The 19,066-nt window shown below is 47.5% G+C and overlaps 1 protein-coding gene across 4 annotated transcripts; it reads left to right on the forward strand.

Annotated features, from left to right (window-relative positions):
* The first annotated feature begins 5,095 nt into the window (after positions 1-5,095).
* On the forward strand, positions 5,096-18,064 carry SLC25A48 (solute carrier family 25 member 48). Of its 4 annotated transcripts, none has more exons than XM_030504847.1 (8): positions 5,096-5,178; positions 5,233-5,374; positions 6,420-6,463; positions 9,525-9,596; positions 10,151-10,403; positions 11,086-11,334; positions 12,581-12,714; positions 16,130-18,064. In XM_030504847.1, exons 2-8 carry the CDS (start codon positions 5,329-5,331, stop codon positions 16,268-16,270), a joined length of 939 nt encoding a protein of 312 aa, XP_030360707.1. In that variant the 5' UTR covers positions 5,096-5,178; positions 5,233-5,328; the 3' UTR covers positions 16,271-18,064. The 4 variants fall into 4 exon arrangements, with proteins under 4 accessions (XP_030360707.1, XP_030360705.1, XP_030360706.1 ...); XM_030504845.1 differs by lacking the exon at positions 5,096-5,178 and adding an exon at positions 15,450-15,579; XM_030504846.1 differs by lacking the exon at positions 5,096-5,178 and adding an exon at positions 15,450-15,579 and having other exon boundaries at positions 16,133-16,220.
* The last annotated feature ends 1,002 nt before the right edge of the window (positions 18,065-19,066 follow it).

A 19,066-nucleotide genomic window follows, 5' to 3' on the forward strand; every position in this document is an offset into this window, starting at 1 on the left:
TTGATCACATGAAGTTGGAACTCAAATGGAACTCAGATCATCTGGTGAGTCTCTGGTGTCTGACTTGACACAAGACCTGAAAGCCAAAAGCAGAAATTACTTTACCTAAATCTCTGTAGTGGAGATGGGTACATCTGAGCTTAGGTTCCCACTGGATCACAAGCCACATCTTGGATGCCTAAGGTTGCTGAGATGTTCAGCTCAAGCAGACAGCTGCAGAAGGGAAATGTAAAGTTCAAAGGGACAAATCCTGTCCCAAATGTTGAGAGGACAGATCAACCACCAGAGCAGGCAAACACGTCTTAGGGCTGGACACTTCTTTCAAAGCTTTATCCATGTTTCTACTGTTTTTTTCCAATTAGACCTGGCTGAGGCTCAGATTTTCCCATTCAGGTGTTTGAGGAAAATTACTCGGGTTTCTGCTTCAAACATTAACCATTGTCCAAGAAATGAAAACACAGAGAGCCTGGTGAACTTCCAAAGGCATTTTACAAGGACTTCTGTCCATCAGGAGGTCACTCTCGGGGTTAACATGTGACAGTCACATTTGAAGTATTTTGGGGTTTAGAAGGAGTTTGGGCAGCCTGGGCAGGGCTTTGTCTCTGGACCATAGGCTGGAGGGCTGCAAATGCAAGATCTCTCCTGCAGCTATTGGCAGTGTGAGTACTTTGGGGTGGCTGTTGCAGATGCTTGGCTAATGGAGCATGAAGCTCCCTGAGCTTGCAACTTACCTGCAGCCTCCAGAGACATTCCTCTCCCTAACCTTGGAGAAAACCTCCTCCCTGCCCAACCACTCTTTCTACCTGCTCCTATTCCCTCTGTGAGAATGTGGAGGGTCTGACCTGTAGAAGAGCAGGTCACAGGAGTCAACATTTCCTAGAGACAGATGGGCAAGTATTTCCCCCATGACCATCACATTGCTATTGCATGCAGCACAGCCTGTGCTGTTAAATCCTGCTCTGGTTGAACATCAACCCGCCCCTTGCTCTCCTCTTTGGCAGCTCTTTCTCTTCTTTGCTTAGAATAAAACAGATCTAATGGTGGTGCTGGTGAAGGTGTCCCTTTGACCATGAGGTGGGGCTGAGTTGGGCACAGTGAGCAGGAGGCCGTTGATGGTACAGTCAAAGCTTGGGAACTTGTTCATGCCTTTGAGCAGAGTGCTCCACTTAGGCTCATTAGCAGTACAACCACACACTGCCTGCCCAGCCGCCTCTGCCAGGGAAACTTCCTGCTCTTTCAGGGCCTTATCAATAGCTGCTGTGTGGAAAATGAACCTGGGGGATGGGAGCAGGGAGCATAAGTCACAGCTGGCTGTCTTCTCCTGACAGGATGGAGAGAAATGCCTTTTCTCCCGTACTATAGCAGCCTGTTGCCGCATTGCTCTGCTCTCAACTTCAAGCATGGCCCTATGGAGCTGGCTCATCTCAGCCAAGGAGGGTCAGACTTGCCTGGGTGGGAGTGTGGCTGCAGCTCACCAGGCTCCAGATGATGCTGCTTCTCCTGCTCTCCAGAAACTGTGGCAGAGGAAGACCTCGGTACACCAGAGAAGGCTGCTCATGTCCCTCAAGTGAAGATGTTGGATGGTGCTAAGGAGTTTGCTTGTGGAACACTTGACTGGACTGCTGCATGGTGCTCAGCCAGGCTGTGATCTAGGGGTTATGTTGGATGTAACTGGGAAATCTCTTTGCTCCCTATAGGCTGAGGGCAGGAGGTCTGCTCCAGCACTATTCAACTGCATCAGCTGAGTCTTGCCTGCAGGTCTGGATATGTATCTTCTCATGGGATATCAGCTACCTCAGACATCTGTCAGAGGGGTTCCCTATATAAAAGCATAAGCAAATGGGTGATTAAAAGGCCAGGGGGTTCACCTCACTGCCTAATTCTTCCTGGGACACTATTCCTCCAGTAAAACCCACGCAGGTCCTGGGCAAGGAAGGGCAGAGAACTTTGCAGCCATTCGTAGTGGGGCCCTCCATGCCTGTTTCTAGTGTCTTCATAGTCCCTAATCCATCTTCCATGCACATTCCTGCAGAGAAAGCACTCATGTTTTGCTGCCCACAGAAATGAGCCTGTTTGGTAGCTCCTGGAGGGGATAACTATTTCTGCTATGTGGCCCCTGACATGTCTTCCTGCTGCCTGGATCTGCCTGCTTGCCTGAGCCCATGGAGTTGTCCGCTTATCACTGCTCGCACATTGCTCCGGGGTGTTTGTGTACATTACTGGCCTCTGCTCATGGGACTCAGCCCCTCAAAGCATTAGACCAAGCATTAGACTCTGATGACCAGTGACTGGCTGCAGCAGTGAGATTTAACGTTGTTCTACTTGCGTCTTGCCCAGCAGCTTATGCAAGCCATTGTATGTTATTAACAGGTTAATATTTAAAGATAATTTATCCCTGGATCAGCTGTATTTCCAGTGAAATGCATCCTAGCCCAGAAATCCTTTACAGCTGGAGAAGAAATGTGTAATTCCTTTCCATCTCTGACATACTCTGTCCCTGCTGAGTTGTTTCTTTAATTCCCAGAGTGGTTATGTGTGAATCTACCATGAGTTACTGAGTCTGCCTTAGTCCCTGTACTGCAAAGCTCACCCAGAGAAAATATACATCTCCTGGTAAGATGGTGGCAGATTTCCTCCCTTTTACCAATAGTGTCATAAACCTGTAGTGGAAGGAATGTAAGCTAGTCGAAAGAGTGAAAAACAATGGGTTTGTGATGGAGGAAGAGACAGAACAAGAGTGTTCAGGATGACGCAATCTCCCCATTCCCCGTCTTGGAAGGAGGAAGAGGATTCCTCATCCCTAATCGAAACCACTCTCATCTACCTCTGACTAGCACTTGTGAGTGGCTATAAGCCCAGGCTGGGATTCAGAGCAGCAGAAAGGATGGGTCCCTTCCCAATTCTCCATACAGAAGTTCTTCCACAGGGAAGAACTTCTTCCCAACATCTAGTCTAAATCTCCCTTCTTTCAGTTAACCACGCTGAGCTTGTGCACAGGTCTCTGCCTGCTCATGGGCTGATTTGTAGGTCTGTGGGCATTGCTAACTGCAGCCGATGGCAAGAGCTGTAAGTGTCCTGCATGCTGCTGGGGTGAGCGTGGCCACAGGTACAGCTGCAAGGGCATCTGTGCCCATCCCAACTTTCTGCCTTCCTCTTCTAGGCGACGGGTTGTTTACTAGGAAGGCTCCATAACATTTGGTTTCAACGCTTCGTTCAGCATCGCACAAAGACTGTCTCCATTATTCTCCCTGAGTTAGCAGATGTTCTGAATTTGGAGTGGAAATGTGTTACAGTTAAAGAGGATTCATATGATTAATGTTTAATGCTGCTATCTGAAAAATTACCTCATTCAGCCAGCTTTTCTTTTGGCTTTGCAAGAAAATATGCATGAAAAATGAGGACAATATCCCCTTTCTGTATTACTGAGCATATAATTGACAAGTTTCCACAGTGCTTGTGCACACGCATTGTCCCCAACATTTATCCAGGACCACAGCCTCCCTGAAACCTGCTCTGTGCCATTGGAGACCCGGTGCTGGAGGAAAACCCTCCTCATGGAGAACGTGCATTGTTCTATACATCGAAGAATCTCAAGTTTCAGGTGTAGATGATCTGAGCTGATAACCATGCACCTAATATCAAATTTCTATAAGCAATTCCTAGACAAAAGCTTCCTTCAGCCAACTCAGTGCTAAGGTTTCTTGGGTATATGTGCAGGCACATAAAGGGACATTGTTTTAAGGTCTTTTTTTGTAGAAAATATTTATTAATGGACATTAAAGTGCTAATTATTTAAGTGCTAAATATTCAATTATTAGTATTTAAATATTTCTATTTTCAGGCAGTATTTTGGCATTCAGGATTCCTTGTTTATGAACTATCAATATTTTCCATAGTTACCCCAATATGTAGACAAAATACATTCCAGCAAACCCCAATCTGGTATTCTGGACAGCCAATGGGGCAAACCTGATGCCAATCTTTTTAGAAAGCCTCCAAAGGAACTGCTATCTGCTGAAATCTGACCTCTTTAGAACAAAACTTGCTTTGGGCTGTAGTAAATCACAGCCTGGTGAGACAGATGTATCTGTACAGTGGCAAAGGGCAAATGCATCTTTTGCAGAGCAAAGTTGCGCCCCTGATGTCCAAGAGGACTTTTCTGATGGAGGTGGTGAGCACAAGGATATTTGGGATCTGATTGACGTCTAGAGGGATGCCCTGCTGTTGAATGGTGCTACTCAGGTGTAAGACATTAGATTTACTAATGGGAAGTGCCACACAGGGGCATGACAGCCAGGCTGGGCTCAAAATGAGGTATTTACCACTCGAGAGCCCAGTCTTCAGCATCAATCAGAAAGGCACATCTGGAATTGTCAGAAAAGGGGTTGAGATCAAACCAGAAAATGTCTTTATGCTGCTGAGTGCTGGTTCATCCCTATCAGTTGTGGTTCTGGCGGCCCAGTTCAAACGTTTATTAAAATATGACTGAGGGTAAAAAGGAGCCTCTTGTGTGAAAGGGGAACTAAAAAGAGCTGGGGTCTGACAAAGACAGAAGGGAGGGAGAAGTGGGTAATAGGGGTATAAGAAAATTGTGAATGCTTTGGAGAAGGAAAGGGGTAGGGAGTAATTGTTCATTACTGGCCAAATACAGAAACTGGGGGTATGTCCCGAAAGGATAATACAGAAATTGGGGATATCTCCAAAGACGAGGCAGTGTGATTTCAATGAAGCAAGTGGGGATGTTTTTTCGGTTGAATAAGGCGTGTGAGTTACACTCTTTATCTCTGGACTTACATCATTAATTTCGGAGTTTATAGCATACTTCTCCCCCAAATCCTTGGGTTTTTTCCCTTCATCCTGAACCCCCATCCCTGTTGTCCGGCTGATGTTGCTTTTCCCGCTCCTCGGTAAGACCAGCGCCAGCGTGCAGAGAACCCTGCTCTGACCCCGCTCACTTCCCATTTCATCCCCACAAGAACCATCCCCGTCCCTCCCTACGCCCAACCAGGACCCCCCCCGCGTCCCGCCGGGTCTCCCCCGCCGCCGGCCCCTGTGCGGCTCCTTTAAGCCCCGGTGCGTGATGTCACGGCGGCTGTGAGACACCGTGCGGCGGCCGGCGGGGCTGCTGCGGGGACCGGCGGGGACCCCTGTGCGGTGCGACCGCCCCGTCCGGTGCCACCCCCCGTTCGGAGGGGACCCTCTGTCCGTTGAAGACCGCTGTCCGGAGGGGATCCCCTTGGCCGACGGGGCCCCCCTGCCCGGTGCGGACCGCTGTCCGGCGGGGAACCCCCGGCAATTGGGACCCGTCGGGGCGGGCTCGGCGGCAGCATGGGCAGCGTGCAGCTGCAGGACTTCGCGGCGGGCTGGGTGGGCGGTAAGTGATGCGGTGGGCTCGGGGGGGGGGAGGATGGCAGAGACGGGGGACGGGAGCGTGAGTGGGAATGAAACCACCGTGGTACCCACAGGCTGTGCGTGGGACCGACGCGCTCGTACCAGCGGATGCTCGGTTTGCTTTGCTTTGCTTTGCTTTGCTTTGCTTTGCTTTGGTTTGCTTTGCTTTGCCTCACAAGTGCAGTTTAATGAAATATCCACAGGCGGGGTACTTAAAATTGAAGTATCGGTACATGCGATGCTGCTGTGACCGCACACTGCCGGCTTCCCCTTCCTTGCTGGAAACACTGGAGGGGAGTGCCGGGGCTTGCAGCGGCAAAGTTGGGTCCCCCAGGTCTGCTACCCCGGAGAGGCACTGCCTGGCTTTGACCCCAGCAAACAAGCTGATGGCCAGGGAGGGGTATTGATCTGGTCTGCTGAAAATGCTGAGTGCAAACACCGGGAAAACAGATACCCAAAGAGAAGGAAACGTGAGGATGTGCAGAGGTACCAGTACTGAGAATTCCCACTGGGTTTAATAGCTGATAAGGTGCACAGCTAAGTTGCCCCACGGCCGGGATGCGCTGCAGAAGCAGCAAGACAGAGGTTCAATCACACACTGTCCACCGCAGACCAGATCTCTGCCCAGCCTGCTGCCCACACCAGGCTCGGGAAGGGGGTGTGTGATGGCCCGTGGATCCTGACCAGCCAGATGGGGTTAAAAGGTTAGCTGACTCTAAAAACACAGAACCTCTGCCAAAAAGTTAGGTGAGCAGCTCGCTTTTTGGATCCCTGCAGCGTGCGGAGGCCGTGCAGTCGCTCCCCCTGCCCTACTGACCCCATGTTATTGCTGCACACCCTGGGACTGGGACAGGACGTTCAGTAGCCGAATAGCCACTAGTTTTCGTCACAGCACTGGAACACAGACAGCGTCAGGTTATAATGTCCAGGAGAAAAAGGGACATTTCTCCTCCTCCCCTATAAACCCATCGCTTCCCATCTCAAAAGCACCTTCAGTGTTTTGTGTAACGCTTCTCTTTCCTTCCCAGGAGCTGCCAGCGTAGTTGTGGGTCACCCCTTGGACACCATCAAGGTAAACCACTTTGAACCATGTTCTCATGCCATCACCCAAACTCCCTCCAACGGGGAGCCTCTCTCTAGATGATGCTTCCAAGACCTTCACTTATCCCATCACCCCAAGGGGGAATTTAGCCTGGGTAGAAATGTTTTAATAGACTTTTTTCCTCAGTGCTCATTTTGAATGAGAAACTAAAAGAACCGGCTGATACGTGTGAGGATGAATGCTGAAAATTCAACCTGGCCTTACTTTATGTGTGGTTTAACAAACAGTTTGGCCAATGTTTTATTGAACTTTGCCACAGACAAGTATTCAAAGGGCAACAGGGGAACTATATTTGTTTTGCTGCAGGCACATTTTTACGTGTTTTCCTAGTGTTGGCAATGCTGGAAGGGCAGAGTGCTGAAATTGTTACCCCAGGGCTATGAGACACCGTATTTACTATTCCTGCAAGACAACTGCTCTCAGAGGGAAGGATTTAGAGATGTAAGAAGATATTTGCTACCACGATGCAGACAATACAGCCTGACCCAACCAAACTGACTGACCCTACTGATGGAGAGATAGAGGAAGATCCCGTTCCTTTCTCTTTTTGTACAGTGTGATAGACATCCCTGAGACCTTTCATTCCTTCCACTGCTCTGCCCATGGGCTCTGATCTGGTTCCAGCCTTGTCGCTGGCCCCAGGCAGGGCTGTCAGATGTGGCAAACCCAAGAGGCAGTGATCCCATTTGCACCTTAGAAACCCTTGGAGGGCAATGGGAAGGAGGGTCCAGTGCAGCCCACACCACATCCCTTCCCAAGCCGTCACAACAGCCTGGGACAGGAGACAGTTGCCAGCCCTATCCTTTCTGAGCTGCTAAGGTGGTATCAGCCCTGTGAGCACTGCTGTGTGAGGATGGATGCAGACCCCACACAGCAGAGCTGTAAGACTGCCTGTGCCATCCCAGCAATGGGCACGGGCAGCACAGGCAGGCTCTGCCCAGGGTTGCCAAGGCAATCCCACCTCAGGCTGGAGGTCAGGGCATCATTGCCAGATTTGGGGGCGTTTGGCAACTACTGAGAGAGGATCCTGCTGGGAAGCATCGAGTTTCTGGATGCCAAGAAACAGCGAGCCCATCCTTCAGTGCTTATAAAGACAACTGCCAGGCTGACACCTCTGTTGCCCTCGGCTTTGGACGTTGCTTGGGAATACCAAGTAGGCAGACTTGTTGCCTTTCCAAATTTAGGGGGAGGGAGGTGGAAAGGAGAGTGTTTTACACAGCACTAAGCCAGCAACGGGGCAGCTCAGCAGCATTTGCAGCATCCTGGGGATGTGGGGTCCTTCCCCACCTGGAGGAGGAGGTGGTGGGATGGGTATGTGGTACCCACACCACAGTTCCCATCCAGCAGGTCTCCTCCTTCAGCTGGCCCCTTCCCCATACTGCAGCTCCCATCAAACCCAAGCAGCTGCTTTTTCCCATGGCCTTGCAAAACTCTATATAGTTTTACATTTGCTCACTTTTCATCCTCCACAATGCATTCATATCCCCAGAAACCTTCTTCAGTTTCTTGGCATCACCCAAGAGCCCTTTCTAATCAAAACAGAGCAAAAAGGAGAATTTTCCTATGGAATATCCATGCTGGTATCAGTTGACTTTGAGAGAGATGCCAGCAGGGATTTCAGTGCCAGGTGTTAACAGCTTGGCTGTGGGGCATATGTGCGAGGAGCAGTTTGTGACGACACTTTGTTTCCCTCAGTTACTCAAAAAATGCATTAACCTGGACCTCTAAATACCTGGTTACTGTGTAAAAGAAAAAACAACAAGTCCATGGAGACAAAATGGAAATGTTTGGGCTAAGAATTCAGATGAAGCCAGGAGGGAAGGCAGGGCTGTGCATTGTGGGTGCTCTGTCCTGGGCTGCTCAGGGTGTAGGCAGCCTCCCTAGTGGTTCTCCCCTATCCCTGTCACCCCTGGTGTGATTCATGGCACGCACTGGTCTGCACCCATGGCCCGGGCCTGCTGGTGTTGTGCAATGTGCACTGCATGAGTACCAGCTTATTTGTAAGGGCTCAGTAAATGCTCTGGTTTTGCTGCCACCTTCCCCACGGCCTGTGGCTAAGCATGGAGCAGAGCAGCGCTACTCAGCATGTGCAGAGAGCAGCACAGAGCAGCCCCACAACGAGAGGTGACCCCGGGGCTTCAGTTCTTCCCTCTCCCCAGCCAGGGTCCCACCACAGCACCCCATGGGTCAGGCGCTTGCAGGGTGCTGTGCCAAATGATTGTGCTGGTCACAGAATCCCAGTGTTCAAGGCCAGGTTGGACACAGGGGCTTGGAGCAACCTGCTCTAGTGGAAGGTGTCCCTGCCCGTGGCAGGGGGTTGGGACTGGATGAGCTTTAAGGTCCCTTCCAACACAAACCATTCAGTGACGATTATATGATATATGTGAGAAGCGGAAAGTATGTGGAATCATACAGGCTTTGTCATGACTTACACACCATTTCGTACAGCTGTTGTAGGCATTTTTTGGAAGGCTTATAGCCAATGCTTTCCAGAAACATTTGTTGGAAATGATGTAAAAATGTATTTTTGAGTGAAGCATGGAGGATTTCTGAGATGGAGCTGAATTATTTTGGCTCTGTTTAGTACTTCTGTGTCTTAAGATCTACCTTGGACCAAAAGGGCTCTAAAAGCCTCCCATGGGAGCTCACCTCTCCATCCTTGAGAATACATCCCAACCTCCACTAAGAGTCCCCAAACAGAGGAGACCACATCACTCTCCAATTTCCACATGAACCAGGACCTTGCCAAGGAGAGCACCGCACACCAGTCTGCTGTGCCGGGCCAAGGTAGCTGGTCTGGACTTGAAAGCAATTTGACAGTCATCGATTCCAGATGTTGCAGAATGCTTCAGACCTCTGCGGTCCTGTTTAGCCCTGCGGATGCACATATATCTCGTTTTATCACTCTGTTTTCTTTACAACTAAGGAAGGATTTGCTCTCAAAGCAAAATGCACATTGTTTATGTAGCATGAGCTTTCCCTGGGCTGGAAGTATGGGATTTTAATCATGTTTTATGGATGTCTTTTGCAGACACGTCTGCAAGCTGGGCAAGGATATGGAAATACACTCAACTGTGTTCTCACTGTGTACAGAAATGAGTCTGTAAGTACTTTATCTTACTGAAAATAAAAATAGATAAATAGATCGATAAATACATAAAGCAATTATACAAAACCACTGTTGACACCAGCAGTTATATGAAGATCAATAAAGTTGGTGCAATTGAGCCTGTAAATCCCTACATTCTTCTCTTGTTTAACTCTAGGTAATGCTCCTACTTCTGCAGGGAAAAGAGAGATCCCCGGCATGGAGGGATAAATGTCCTCACATGGGTCAGGGTGTTATATTCATAGTGGCTCTTTTGCCTGTACCTGCTGGCAAAGCTCTACTGAAGGTATTTTGCTAACTTTAGTGATGCCAGGACAGAAGCTGTCCATAAGAGGGACTTTTACTTGGGTCCCTGAGCTTTGAGCATATCCTGTATCCTGCACAATCCTTACAAGTCTTTAGCAGTATGAATTCATTTTCCTGTGCAAACGGTTGGTTCCAGGAGACATCTGCTACTTGGATTTGCATTTCTGCCCTCATAGACAAGCTGGGGTTTACGCTGCTCAGCCCCATTCACCCTCCTGACTCCTGCTCCCTTCCCTGGGTAGGTGGTTGGCTTCTTCAAAGGCATGTCCTTCCCTCTGGCCAGCATCGCTGTCTACAGCTCCGTGGTGTTCGGTGTGTTCAGCAACACGCAGCGGCTCCTCAGCCAGCTCCGCCATGGAGACCCGGATAGCACACCGGTGCTTGCCGATGTGGCTCTGGCCAGCATGGTGGCTGGGTTCATCTCCGTGGGCATCGGCACGCCCGTGGACCTGGTAAAGATAAGGCTCCAGATGCAAACGCAGCCATACATCCAAGGTAGGGAGAAAGAGCGTCTTTTTGCTTTCTCTGACAGTCCTTGGTGTTTACTGAGAGCTTTAGGACAACTTTGCTCCAAGGCCCGGCTCTCTGCTGCCTTGCGTCACTGCAATGGACGGCCATGAAGATGACCAGAGGGCTGGAACACCTCTGAAGACAGGCTGAGAGAGCTGGGCTTGTTCAGCCTGGAGAAGAGAAAGCTCTGGGGAGACCTTAGAGCAGCTCCCAGTGTCTAAAGGGGCTACAAGAAACCCCTGGAAAGGGGCTTTTTATAAGGACAGGACAAGGAGGGGTGGCTTTAAGCTGAAAAAGGGGAGATTTAGATTAGGTATTAGGAAGCCTGGAGAAGCTGTGGCTGCCCCATCCCTGGCAGTGTTCAAGGCCAGGCTGAACACAGGGGCTTGGAGCAACCTGCTCTAGTGGAAGGAGTCCCTGCCTGTGGCAGGGGGTTGGAATGAAGGGTCCCTTCCAACCCGAACCATTCTATGATTCTATGAAAGGAGCTAAAAATGCTTCCTTCTGCATTCCCTTTCATAAACCTTTTCCCCCCACACTATACAGTGATCTAGCAAAAGGAGATGGATGGCAGTGATTGTGATTTCTGATCAACGGTAGTGGGCTTTGAGAGCAGTTCTGTAGCAATGTATCTATTATAACAGTTGTATCTTTTTTTTTTTTGCAGCAAACATGAAAGTAAACCCCACAGTTCCTGGATTTCCTGTGTACCAAGGCCCAATTCACTGCTTCAGAACAGTCTTACAGAAAGAGGGGATAGCAGGGATATATCGAGGCGCGGGAGCAATGCTTCTGAGGGATGTTCCTGGGTACTGCCTCTATTTCATCCCTTACACACTCTTCTGTGGCTGGATTACCCCTGATGGATGCATTTCCCCTAACCCCTCATCCATCTGGCTGGCAGGGGGAGTAGCAGGTAAGCACCTTTGTTTCCCACAACACTGGCAAAACAAGGATGGGAAGCTTCCCAGGGGAGAATATAGAGGTGGTCCAGGGTCCAGTCACCAGGTCTGGTGACTCCTGCTGGTCACCAGGAGAGGACACGGAGGTGAACAACTTCCCTCCCCCAGAGCCAGGTCCCCTGGCACCACAGTTACTCTTTATGACTTGGCAAACCTTATGGAAGTTGTGTTATCAGACATTCATCAATCAGGCTCAACGTCAGCAAGAAGGAACGCAGCCAGTGCCTTCATCTCCCTGGATGTCCCACAGCAGCCTGCATATCACATTGCCAGTGATACTCAGGCAGCCAAGATGCCTCCAGAAGAGGACTTCAACCTGTTGGCTGCCCACCAGGAGGGTGTGTGCCCTACCCACAGGCAGCAGAAGCAGAGCTGACTGTTATTAATCTTCTTGTTCTTTCCTGTGTGCACCTGGAGTAGGACTGACATGTACATCTCCCACCATGCTCACATGTATAAGGTCACCCCTGCACCCACTCCCCATTCCTTGTCTGTTTCTAACTCACAGACCCCTAAATGCAAGTTAATCTTTAGCTCACGTAATGATCACAAAATGCCATCTCTGTTTCTCCTGCAAATAAAAAGATCCCTGACCCATCCGGACAGGTCCTCCAGCATGCCCCAACACTCATGTAGGTCCATACAAACTCTTGTCTGTCCATCTAGACCATGCATTGTGGTTGCATGCTGACCTTGTCAGAGAGGCAAAAGATCCCACTCAGCTGCAGGGTAATTAATATAAATGGTCTGTTTCCTTATAAGAATGATGAGGTAGCTCAGCTGTGTTGAGCTTAATCCTGGCCGCATGGGATGGAGCTGCCTCTTATTTGTTTTCTCAGCTCAAACTTTGCTTTTCAACAGTATTATCTGAGGATTCCAGTTTGTCTGCAGCTTGGACTCTTCCTATGTCATGTCCATGCTCTACCAGAAGCACAGCAGAAGATTTACATCTGGAGGGCACCTCCTGGACTGCCTGCATTTGATTACCAGCATAACCCCCAAAATCTCAGTGCTTCTTCCAGAAACAGGGAACTTTGCTCCTAGAAATACCATTCCTGCACCTGAATGCAGGGTGAATGCCCTGCAGTGGAAGCCCCATGAATACAATGTGGTAGATGAGAGGTGAATTTCTGAGTTCATTGACCTGCAGCCAAGGAAATACAGAGAAGAAATTGTTCAAATACTTCTGCGTTTTTCTAGGAGCCATTTCCTGGGGGACTGCCACTCCAATGGATGTTGTGAAAAGTCGACTTCAGGCAGATGGAGTTTATTTGAACAAGTACAAAGGGACCCTTGACTGTATCTTGCAGAGCTACCAGAACGAGGGCTTAAAAGTAAGTGATATTTGAAGTAAAACCTGGGTATTAGGCATTTCTTTTTTAATCGGAAAATACAATGGTTGTTACAAACCTCTCTCCAGGGTTGAGAGGCAGCTAAAGCCAGTTACTGTGATTATAATAATGACAGTAGGTAATTATAATGGAGATTCTTTTATATCCTAATAGTGAGAGTAATAATGTGCCTTACAGCAATGAAAACATGAATGACTGGGGGTCACAGTCTGCTGGTGTAATTAACTTAGAGTAATACTTCATGTCAGTGCATTTAATTGTGAGTATGATTTGACTTATTATAAATCAGAGGTAGAAAATCTCACTTCTGCGATTGCTTCTACAAAATGCAGAGGTCAAACATTTCCCATTGACGCTGAAATCAAAGGGAACTGATTCCAGTGGCACCCCGGGTGCATTTGGCTGCCCTGGGCAGTGCTTTGGTGGAGCTGATGCTGCGTTTTGCACTGCCCACCCTCATTTTGCACCAAGATAGAGCTGATTGAAGGTGTTCTTAAATCAGAATTGCTTTGGTTTCAAACGTGAAGAAGGGCTGTGTGCCAAAACCAACCTCATGTCCTTCTGACTTTGTCTATTAGTGTAATAAAAGATGTTTGTTCTACCTGCAAACTTTGCCTCAGTTAAAGGTGAATGGCGAAGAACCAGGGTTTGCAGCTTCATTGCATTGCCAGTGCATGGTTATAAGAAGTGATGTCTCCTGATACTGAAATGAATGTCTATTTAAGCTATCAAACCATCACGTGGGCTCTTGGCTCCAAAGTGCTAATTTTCACATTCGGAAGGAAAAGTAACAAGAAGAAAACTAACCTGCAAAATCACAAGTCAATGTGATTTAAATATTTGCCAACATGCCACGATGTTATGCCAGCCAACACAGGGCCTGCAGTCTGCTTTGGGTTTTGCTGTTAAATGAAGAAAGTCACTTTGATATGAAGCATTGGTACTTGGAGATGCTAAAGACTCTGGTTGGAGGGTCAGGGTGCCCCAGGCTCTATGCCCTGAACATTCAGTTTGGCACCTAGTTTCACAGCAAAACATAGGGTGGCTGAAAAGGGAATTTCCCTGTGTTTTCCCTTCTCTCTCCATCCTCATCCCTTACCCCTCTTGTCCTGCCTGAATATTAACAACTCAGTCAGGCATTCAGTTGTTTTTGTTGGAGGTCCAAGCTGCTTGCAGTTTTGCTGCTGTCATGCCTGGCATCCAGATTAAAGCTGGCAATAGGACTGAATAGTAGTTGATGATAAGACTGGATCCTTCTCTTGTAAGGAGATACAAAGGTAATAAATGACAAACTCAGGTCTGGATGTTTTCATTCTGGGGCAAAGGAACAGCATTCACAGTGCTGGAAGTAATTGCCTGTATACACGCAACAAAGTCAGTACAGCCCTCTTCTTTCCCCATAATCAGGTGTGTTCATTCTGATGAGAAAAGCTTATGCCTCTGGGCTTTCCTTCATAAATCTTCATTCTTATTTAACTTGACTCTTTTGTGTTACTTCTTGGATACTGCAAAAACATTGGAATTTCCTCCCAGAAAATTCTATCTTCCTAACAAAATAAACCACCCCAATAAATCAATAATATCCTAAATATCACCATATTGCAATTTCACGTTGCAAACTCCATCCTAAACTATGTGAACATATTTTAGTTGTCTTGTACAAGTCAGTACCATGCACTGGATTTACCGGATGCAAGTTATGATGGTGTTTAGCAGAGCTCAGTATTTCAGGGGAAATACTCATTAGACACTTTAATCTATGGGCTTTTGGTCTTGGAACCGAGGTATTCCACACTTCCTTACAGCAGCCGTGGGAGCTTTGCCTTTGTAAAGCCTACAAAGGGGCTTGCTTTGCCGATGTGACTTTTCATGCCCGTTTTGAACTTCTGGTGTTTAGATTAGTGACTGCAGTGATTAACCTGGGTGGTTAATGGAGGGATTTTGTGAGAAACAGGCCAGAAGAGATGCTTGTAAATAGGAGCAACAAGGGTCCCTCTCCACTTTCCAGACAGCACTTTGCTGTTCAAGCACTCAAAAGCCACAGGGTCTTTTGTTCTTGTAAGCGCCAGCATCTTTTCAAAATCCATATATTGAGCAGAATGAGGAACACTGGCTGTGGATATTTATTATCTTAATGAAAGAAAATGCTGGGATATGTATGGGCACCAAAGCTTGGCCTTAGAAACCTTCATGTGAAAATACCAGCTTTTATTAAGTATTTCTCCCAAAGCTGGAGGTGAGAGCCAGTTCTCAGCAAGGTACAGAGTAAACCTGGTTTTCCTCTGCACCCACAGACCCAGCCCTGGGAAACAGAGCATTTTCTCCATGAAACCAACAGCCTCCTTGTTGTACCCCAGGGCTTGTATGATCCCCACGTGCTTGCCTATGCCAAGGGAAGGAGGGGCTGTAGCTAGGTAGGACAGCACTTGAACACATTTTGGGGTTCTTACTTTCTGCTCTACACATAAGGATGTTTTTTTACCCTTTACCTCTTGTAGCTCTTGTGGGCAGATATAGATGGGAGCACAAAGCACAATGATACCAAACCAGTGACTTCTGCCATTGCTTTTCCATTCTCCAGCGCAGACTTCCGCAAAGACCAGCAGTGAGAGTGGATTCTGGTTCTTCAGAATCCCACCATGACTTCATTCAATGTTTTCTTCTTCTTAAAAGAGCCAGTATATTCCTATGCTCTAACCTTTTTCCATCCCCAACAGGTCTTTTTTAGGGGCATCACGGTCAATGCAGTGCGAGGATTCCCAATGAGTTCAGCCATGTTTCTTGGCTATGAACTTTCCCTCAAAGCAATGAAAAGAGACCAAACTGAGACCAATCCTTAACTTCCAGGTCAGCGCATAAAGACCCTTTAGCTTGATTAAAACTAGAGAATTAATCTTTGAATCCAATGGAGTTGCAATTGTACAGATCTTCTGAAAGCCACGTAACTTACATGGTATCTGAACAGTCACTTTTCGAATCTGGGTCTGTGGGATTTGGAGCAGACAATGGATTTAGGTTTCATTCCAGATTCCTGGAATTTCACTGCAGTCTGATTGTTGTGATTGTTTTGATCAGTATAAATCAGAAAAGAAAATCTGAAAGGAAAATATTCTTTAATATTTTATAAGTTGTGAAATATCATTCTCGCTGAAGTCCCTGCACAGTATCCTTTCCTCCCTTGATCCTTCCACAAAGACCTGAAATTAAGCCCTTTTGAAGTGTCTTGACCATCAGCTCACAGTTTTACTCTTTCCCTCATAAACTAAGGGTTGCATAAAGGAGCAGCATTAAAAATATCCGACTAAAGAAACTTTTTTAGCAGTTAAATACTCAAGATCATTCTTGGCAGTCTTTGCTCTTTGCTGCGCTGCTTCATAAACCTTCTTTCTTATTCCAGAAGCATTGCCAGGAAGACCTGGAAGCCTCCTACTGTCCTGAGCCAAATCAGCAGTGTGGTGTTGGAGAGGGATCAGCTGCTCTGACCGAAGACTCTCATCCTGCACCTATGCATCTGCTTTCTCTTCTGCCATGGACTTAGTGCCTGGATGACACTGAAAACTGCACCAGCTCAATCAAATCCAAAGACCATTTTCTTATCAAATCTTTCAAATCTTTATTGTCTCAGAGCACCTTAATAATCCCCATGGTGGTGTTGGGCTTTGTCACCAATGACATTTTTCCTATTGAGCCAAAAGAACAACTTGCTTCCCTTACCCACATGAGTGAGATATACCCAAAACAGCCCAAGGGAGCATCTTTTGTATGACACTGTATATAATGCTCCTCTTTGTGAACAACGAAAGGAGGAGGTGTGGTGGGTGTGCGGGGCCTTTTTGTGTAGGAAGGGCTGGGTTCCCACCAAATCCTGGCTTGCTTTCAGGATCAAAGTAGCGGATGACTACCCATACAAATGGATACTTGTGGTTTCTGTCACGGAACTCTGCAGTTTGCCACAATTGAACTTATAATGAAAAAATGTGAAGGGCTTCAACAACCTCAGTTTGTTTTCTAAGGTATAAATTGAATTGGGAAAAAGGAGGATGTTAAATTCCGAGGCTAAGCTGCTCTTTTTCTTCAGAAAACAATAAACCAAGTCTGTAGATGGCTGGCTACTAATTTACCTAACTCGCCTTGTGTAGCTCTCCAGGGACCTGCTAGAGGTGACTTCTTAGACCTTCTGATCTCCCTGACATGACAGCTTGCCAACTGCCAGACCCTGCAGACATCACTTTGCAGGCTTGAGGGTCCATCACCAAAGGGGGTCTCTAAGGAATGCAGAGCTTATCCCAAACTGTTCTCTAGAATACACAGGACAGCTTCAGACCTCCAGCTCTTTGCTGCAATATTACTGAGACAACTGGGGCAGACCCAGATATCTCTTTGGTCTACCTCAGCCTTTCAATTATTCCAAGATCTTTTATGTTGTGATTATTTCTGCTTATGCTGTTCAATATCTCCATGCTTTATTTTCTAAGCATGGAGCTTCTTGTGCCAAAACCCAAGAAGAACCATCTCTGCTGGGATAAGAGGACTCTGGTGGCACTGGCGAGAGAGGCTGAGGGGTAACAGCCTCGCACGCAGAGGGACATGTGGCATGGGGGAACAGTCTGGAACAGCACTGTTCTCTGGGAAATGCATGGTTGCCCCTTATCTTCCTCTGGAGAAGAGCTCTGGGGGAAAAGCCCAGCAATTCTGGGTTTAGCAGATGGCATCAATAAAAGCTTCTGAAGACAACCTGGAGCAGCCATCCAGCTTTCCCCCTTTATGGAGGAGAAAAGAGAAACTCCTACGTCTTCTTCCCTGTATGAATGAATTGGTAGCAAGACTTGAAGACTTCAGCAGAAAGTGCCTAAAAACGGAGGTTTCTGAGCAATATTCAGAAATGGGGTCCCCAACCTTGGGCTCCTGTTTACTGGGGCCTGAATTAAAACCAGAAGTGTGGCCTTTCCCAGAACTGGCATTAAATGTGGGAGAAACAGCCGGTGTTGCTTCGTCTCAGGACTTGCAGGTGAGGAGGCTCACAATGCCTTTGAGCTTGACAAGAACATGGGAAACTGTTTCTGACAAACAATATCGATAAAATTAATGAACCTTCACAAAAGAATTTGTTGCTGGCTGCATTGAAGGTTTCATCTATTCCATGTTTCCTATTTTAATGCATATATATGTAAAACATATTCTTTAGATGCATAATATTGCATGTCTCCAAGGATTATACTTGGGGAGACTTGTTTTTCAATGCAAATAAGTCGTGGTGCTTATCTGCCCGCATTATACATTATATAAACCATAAAATATAATGAATTAATTAAACTGATGGGGTTTGCAACAAGCTGTGTATCTGAATGATCCTGTCCTCTCGGTGCCCAGGTTTGGTCTGTCCAGTGTTCCCCCAGATGTAAACCCCTAAGACCCACGTTGGAGGTGTATGGTGAGTTTTCCTGATATTCTTCACCCAATTAAACCAGTTTTGAGATGGATGCCCAGGATTTCGAATCATAGATTCACAGAATGGTTTGGATTGGAAGGAACCTTAAAGATCATTTAGTTCCAACCCCCTGCCATGGGCAGTGAAAACATAAAGACATGAAAAGTGAGTGGGAAGTGAATAAAAAGCTTTGGCCACATGATGGCAACCTCGTCCACGGCAGGGCACGGCCGTGTGCTGCTGCTGTCCTGTTCCATTCAACCCCAGGACCAGGTTTGCTGTCAGAGCATCACACCCTCCTTTCCCAATAGGCAGCTCCACACTGGACATCATGCAGGTGATTTTGGAGTGATGCAGTCCTACCAATGGCTTCCCTAGTGTATTTCCCTTGGATTCGAGGGTGACAGCAGCCTTGCAGGAGGTTGGGCTGATGCTGGGTCAGGCACAGCATGGTTGGGATGAGCAGCTTTTGAGGAACAGCACTTTGTGGTACGGTTGTACCCATCGCTGTGATGGATCACAGGGGATCCCAGCACACGGACCCTGACAAATAACTTCGTCTTGCTTTTGAAGCAGTGAGTGTGCGGCTGTGTCACTGAGGAAGGATGTCCATTGGTGGGGCTGGGTGATGCTGCAGGGGGTCAGCCCCATGTCTCGAAGATGAGGGATGGCAATTACAGTTATGCACACAGAGACTTGACAGGTGGGTGTTTTGTGAGTGGTTTTCTTTATGATATATCAAGTGCATTAATCTGTAGAGATAATACCAGTATCATTGTCCATTGATAGAAGCTTTAAGGAATCCTCTTCAGGAACCTGGTGATGGGAGCTTAAAACATTGCCTTGCCTGGCAGGCAAACAGCCATACATACAGCTGATTCAGATCCTTTGTACTGGGCACTGATT

This window comes from Strigops habroptila, chromosome 12, assembly GCF_004027225.2.
Source record: "Strigops habroptila isolate Jane chromosome 12, bStrHab1.2.pri, whole genome shotgun sequence".
Classification (NCBI taxonomy): domain Eukaryota; kingdom Metazoa; phylum Chordata; class Aves; order Psittaciformes; family Psittacidae; genus Strigops; species Strigops habroptila.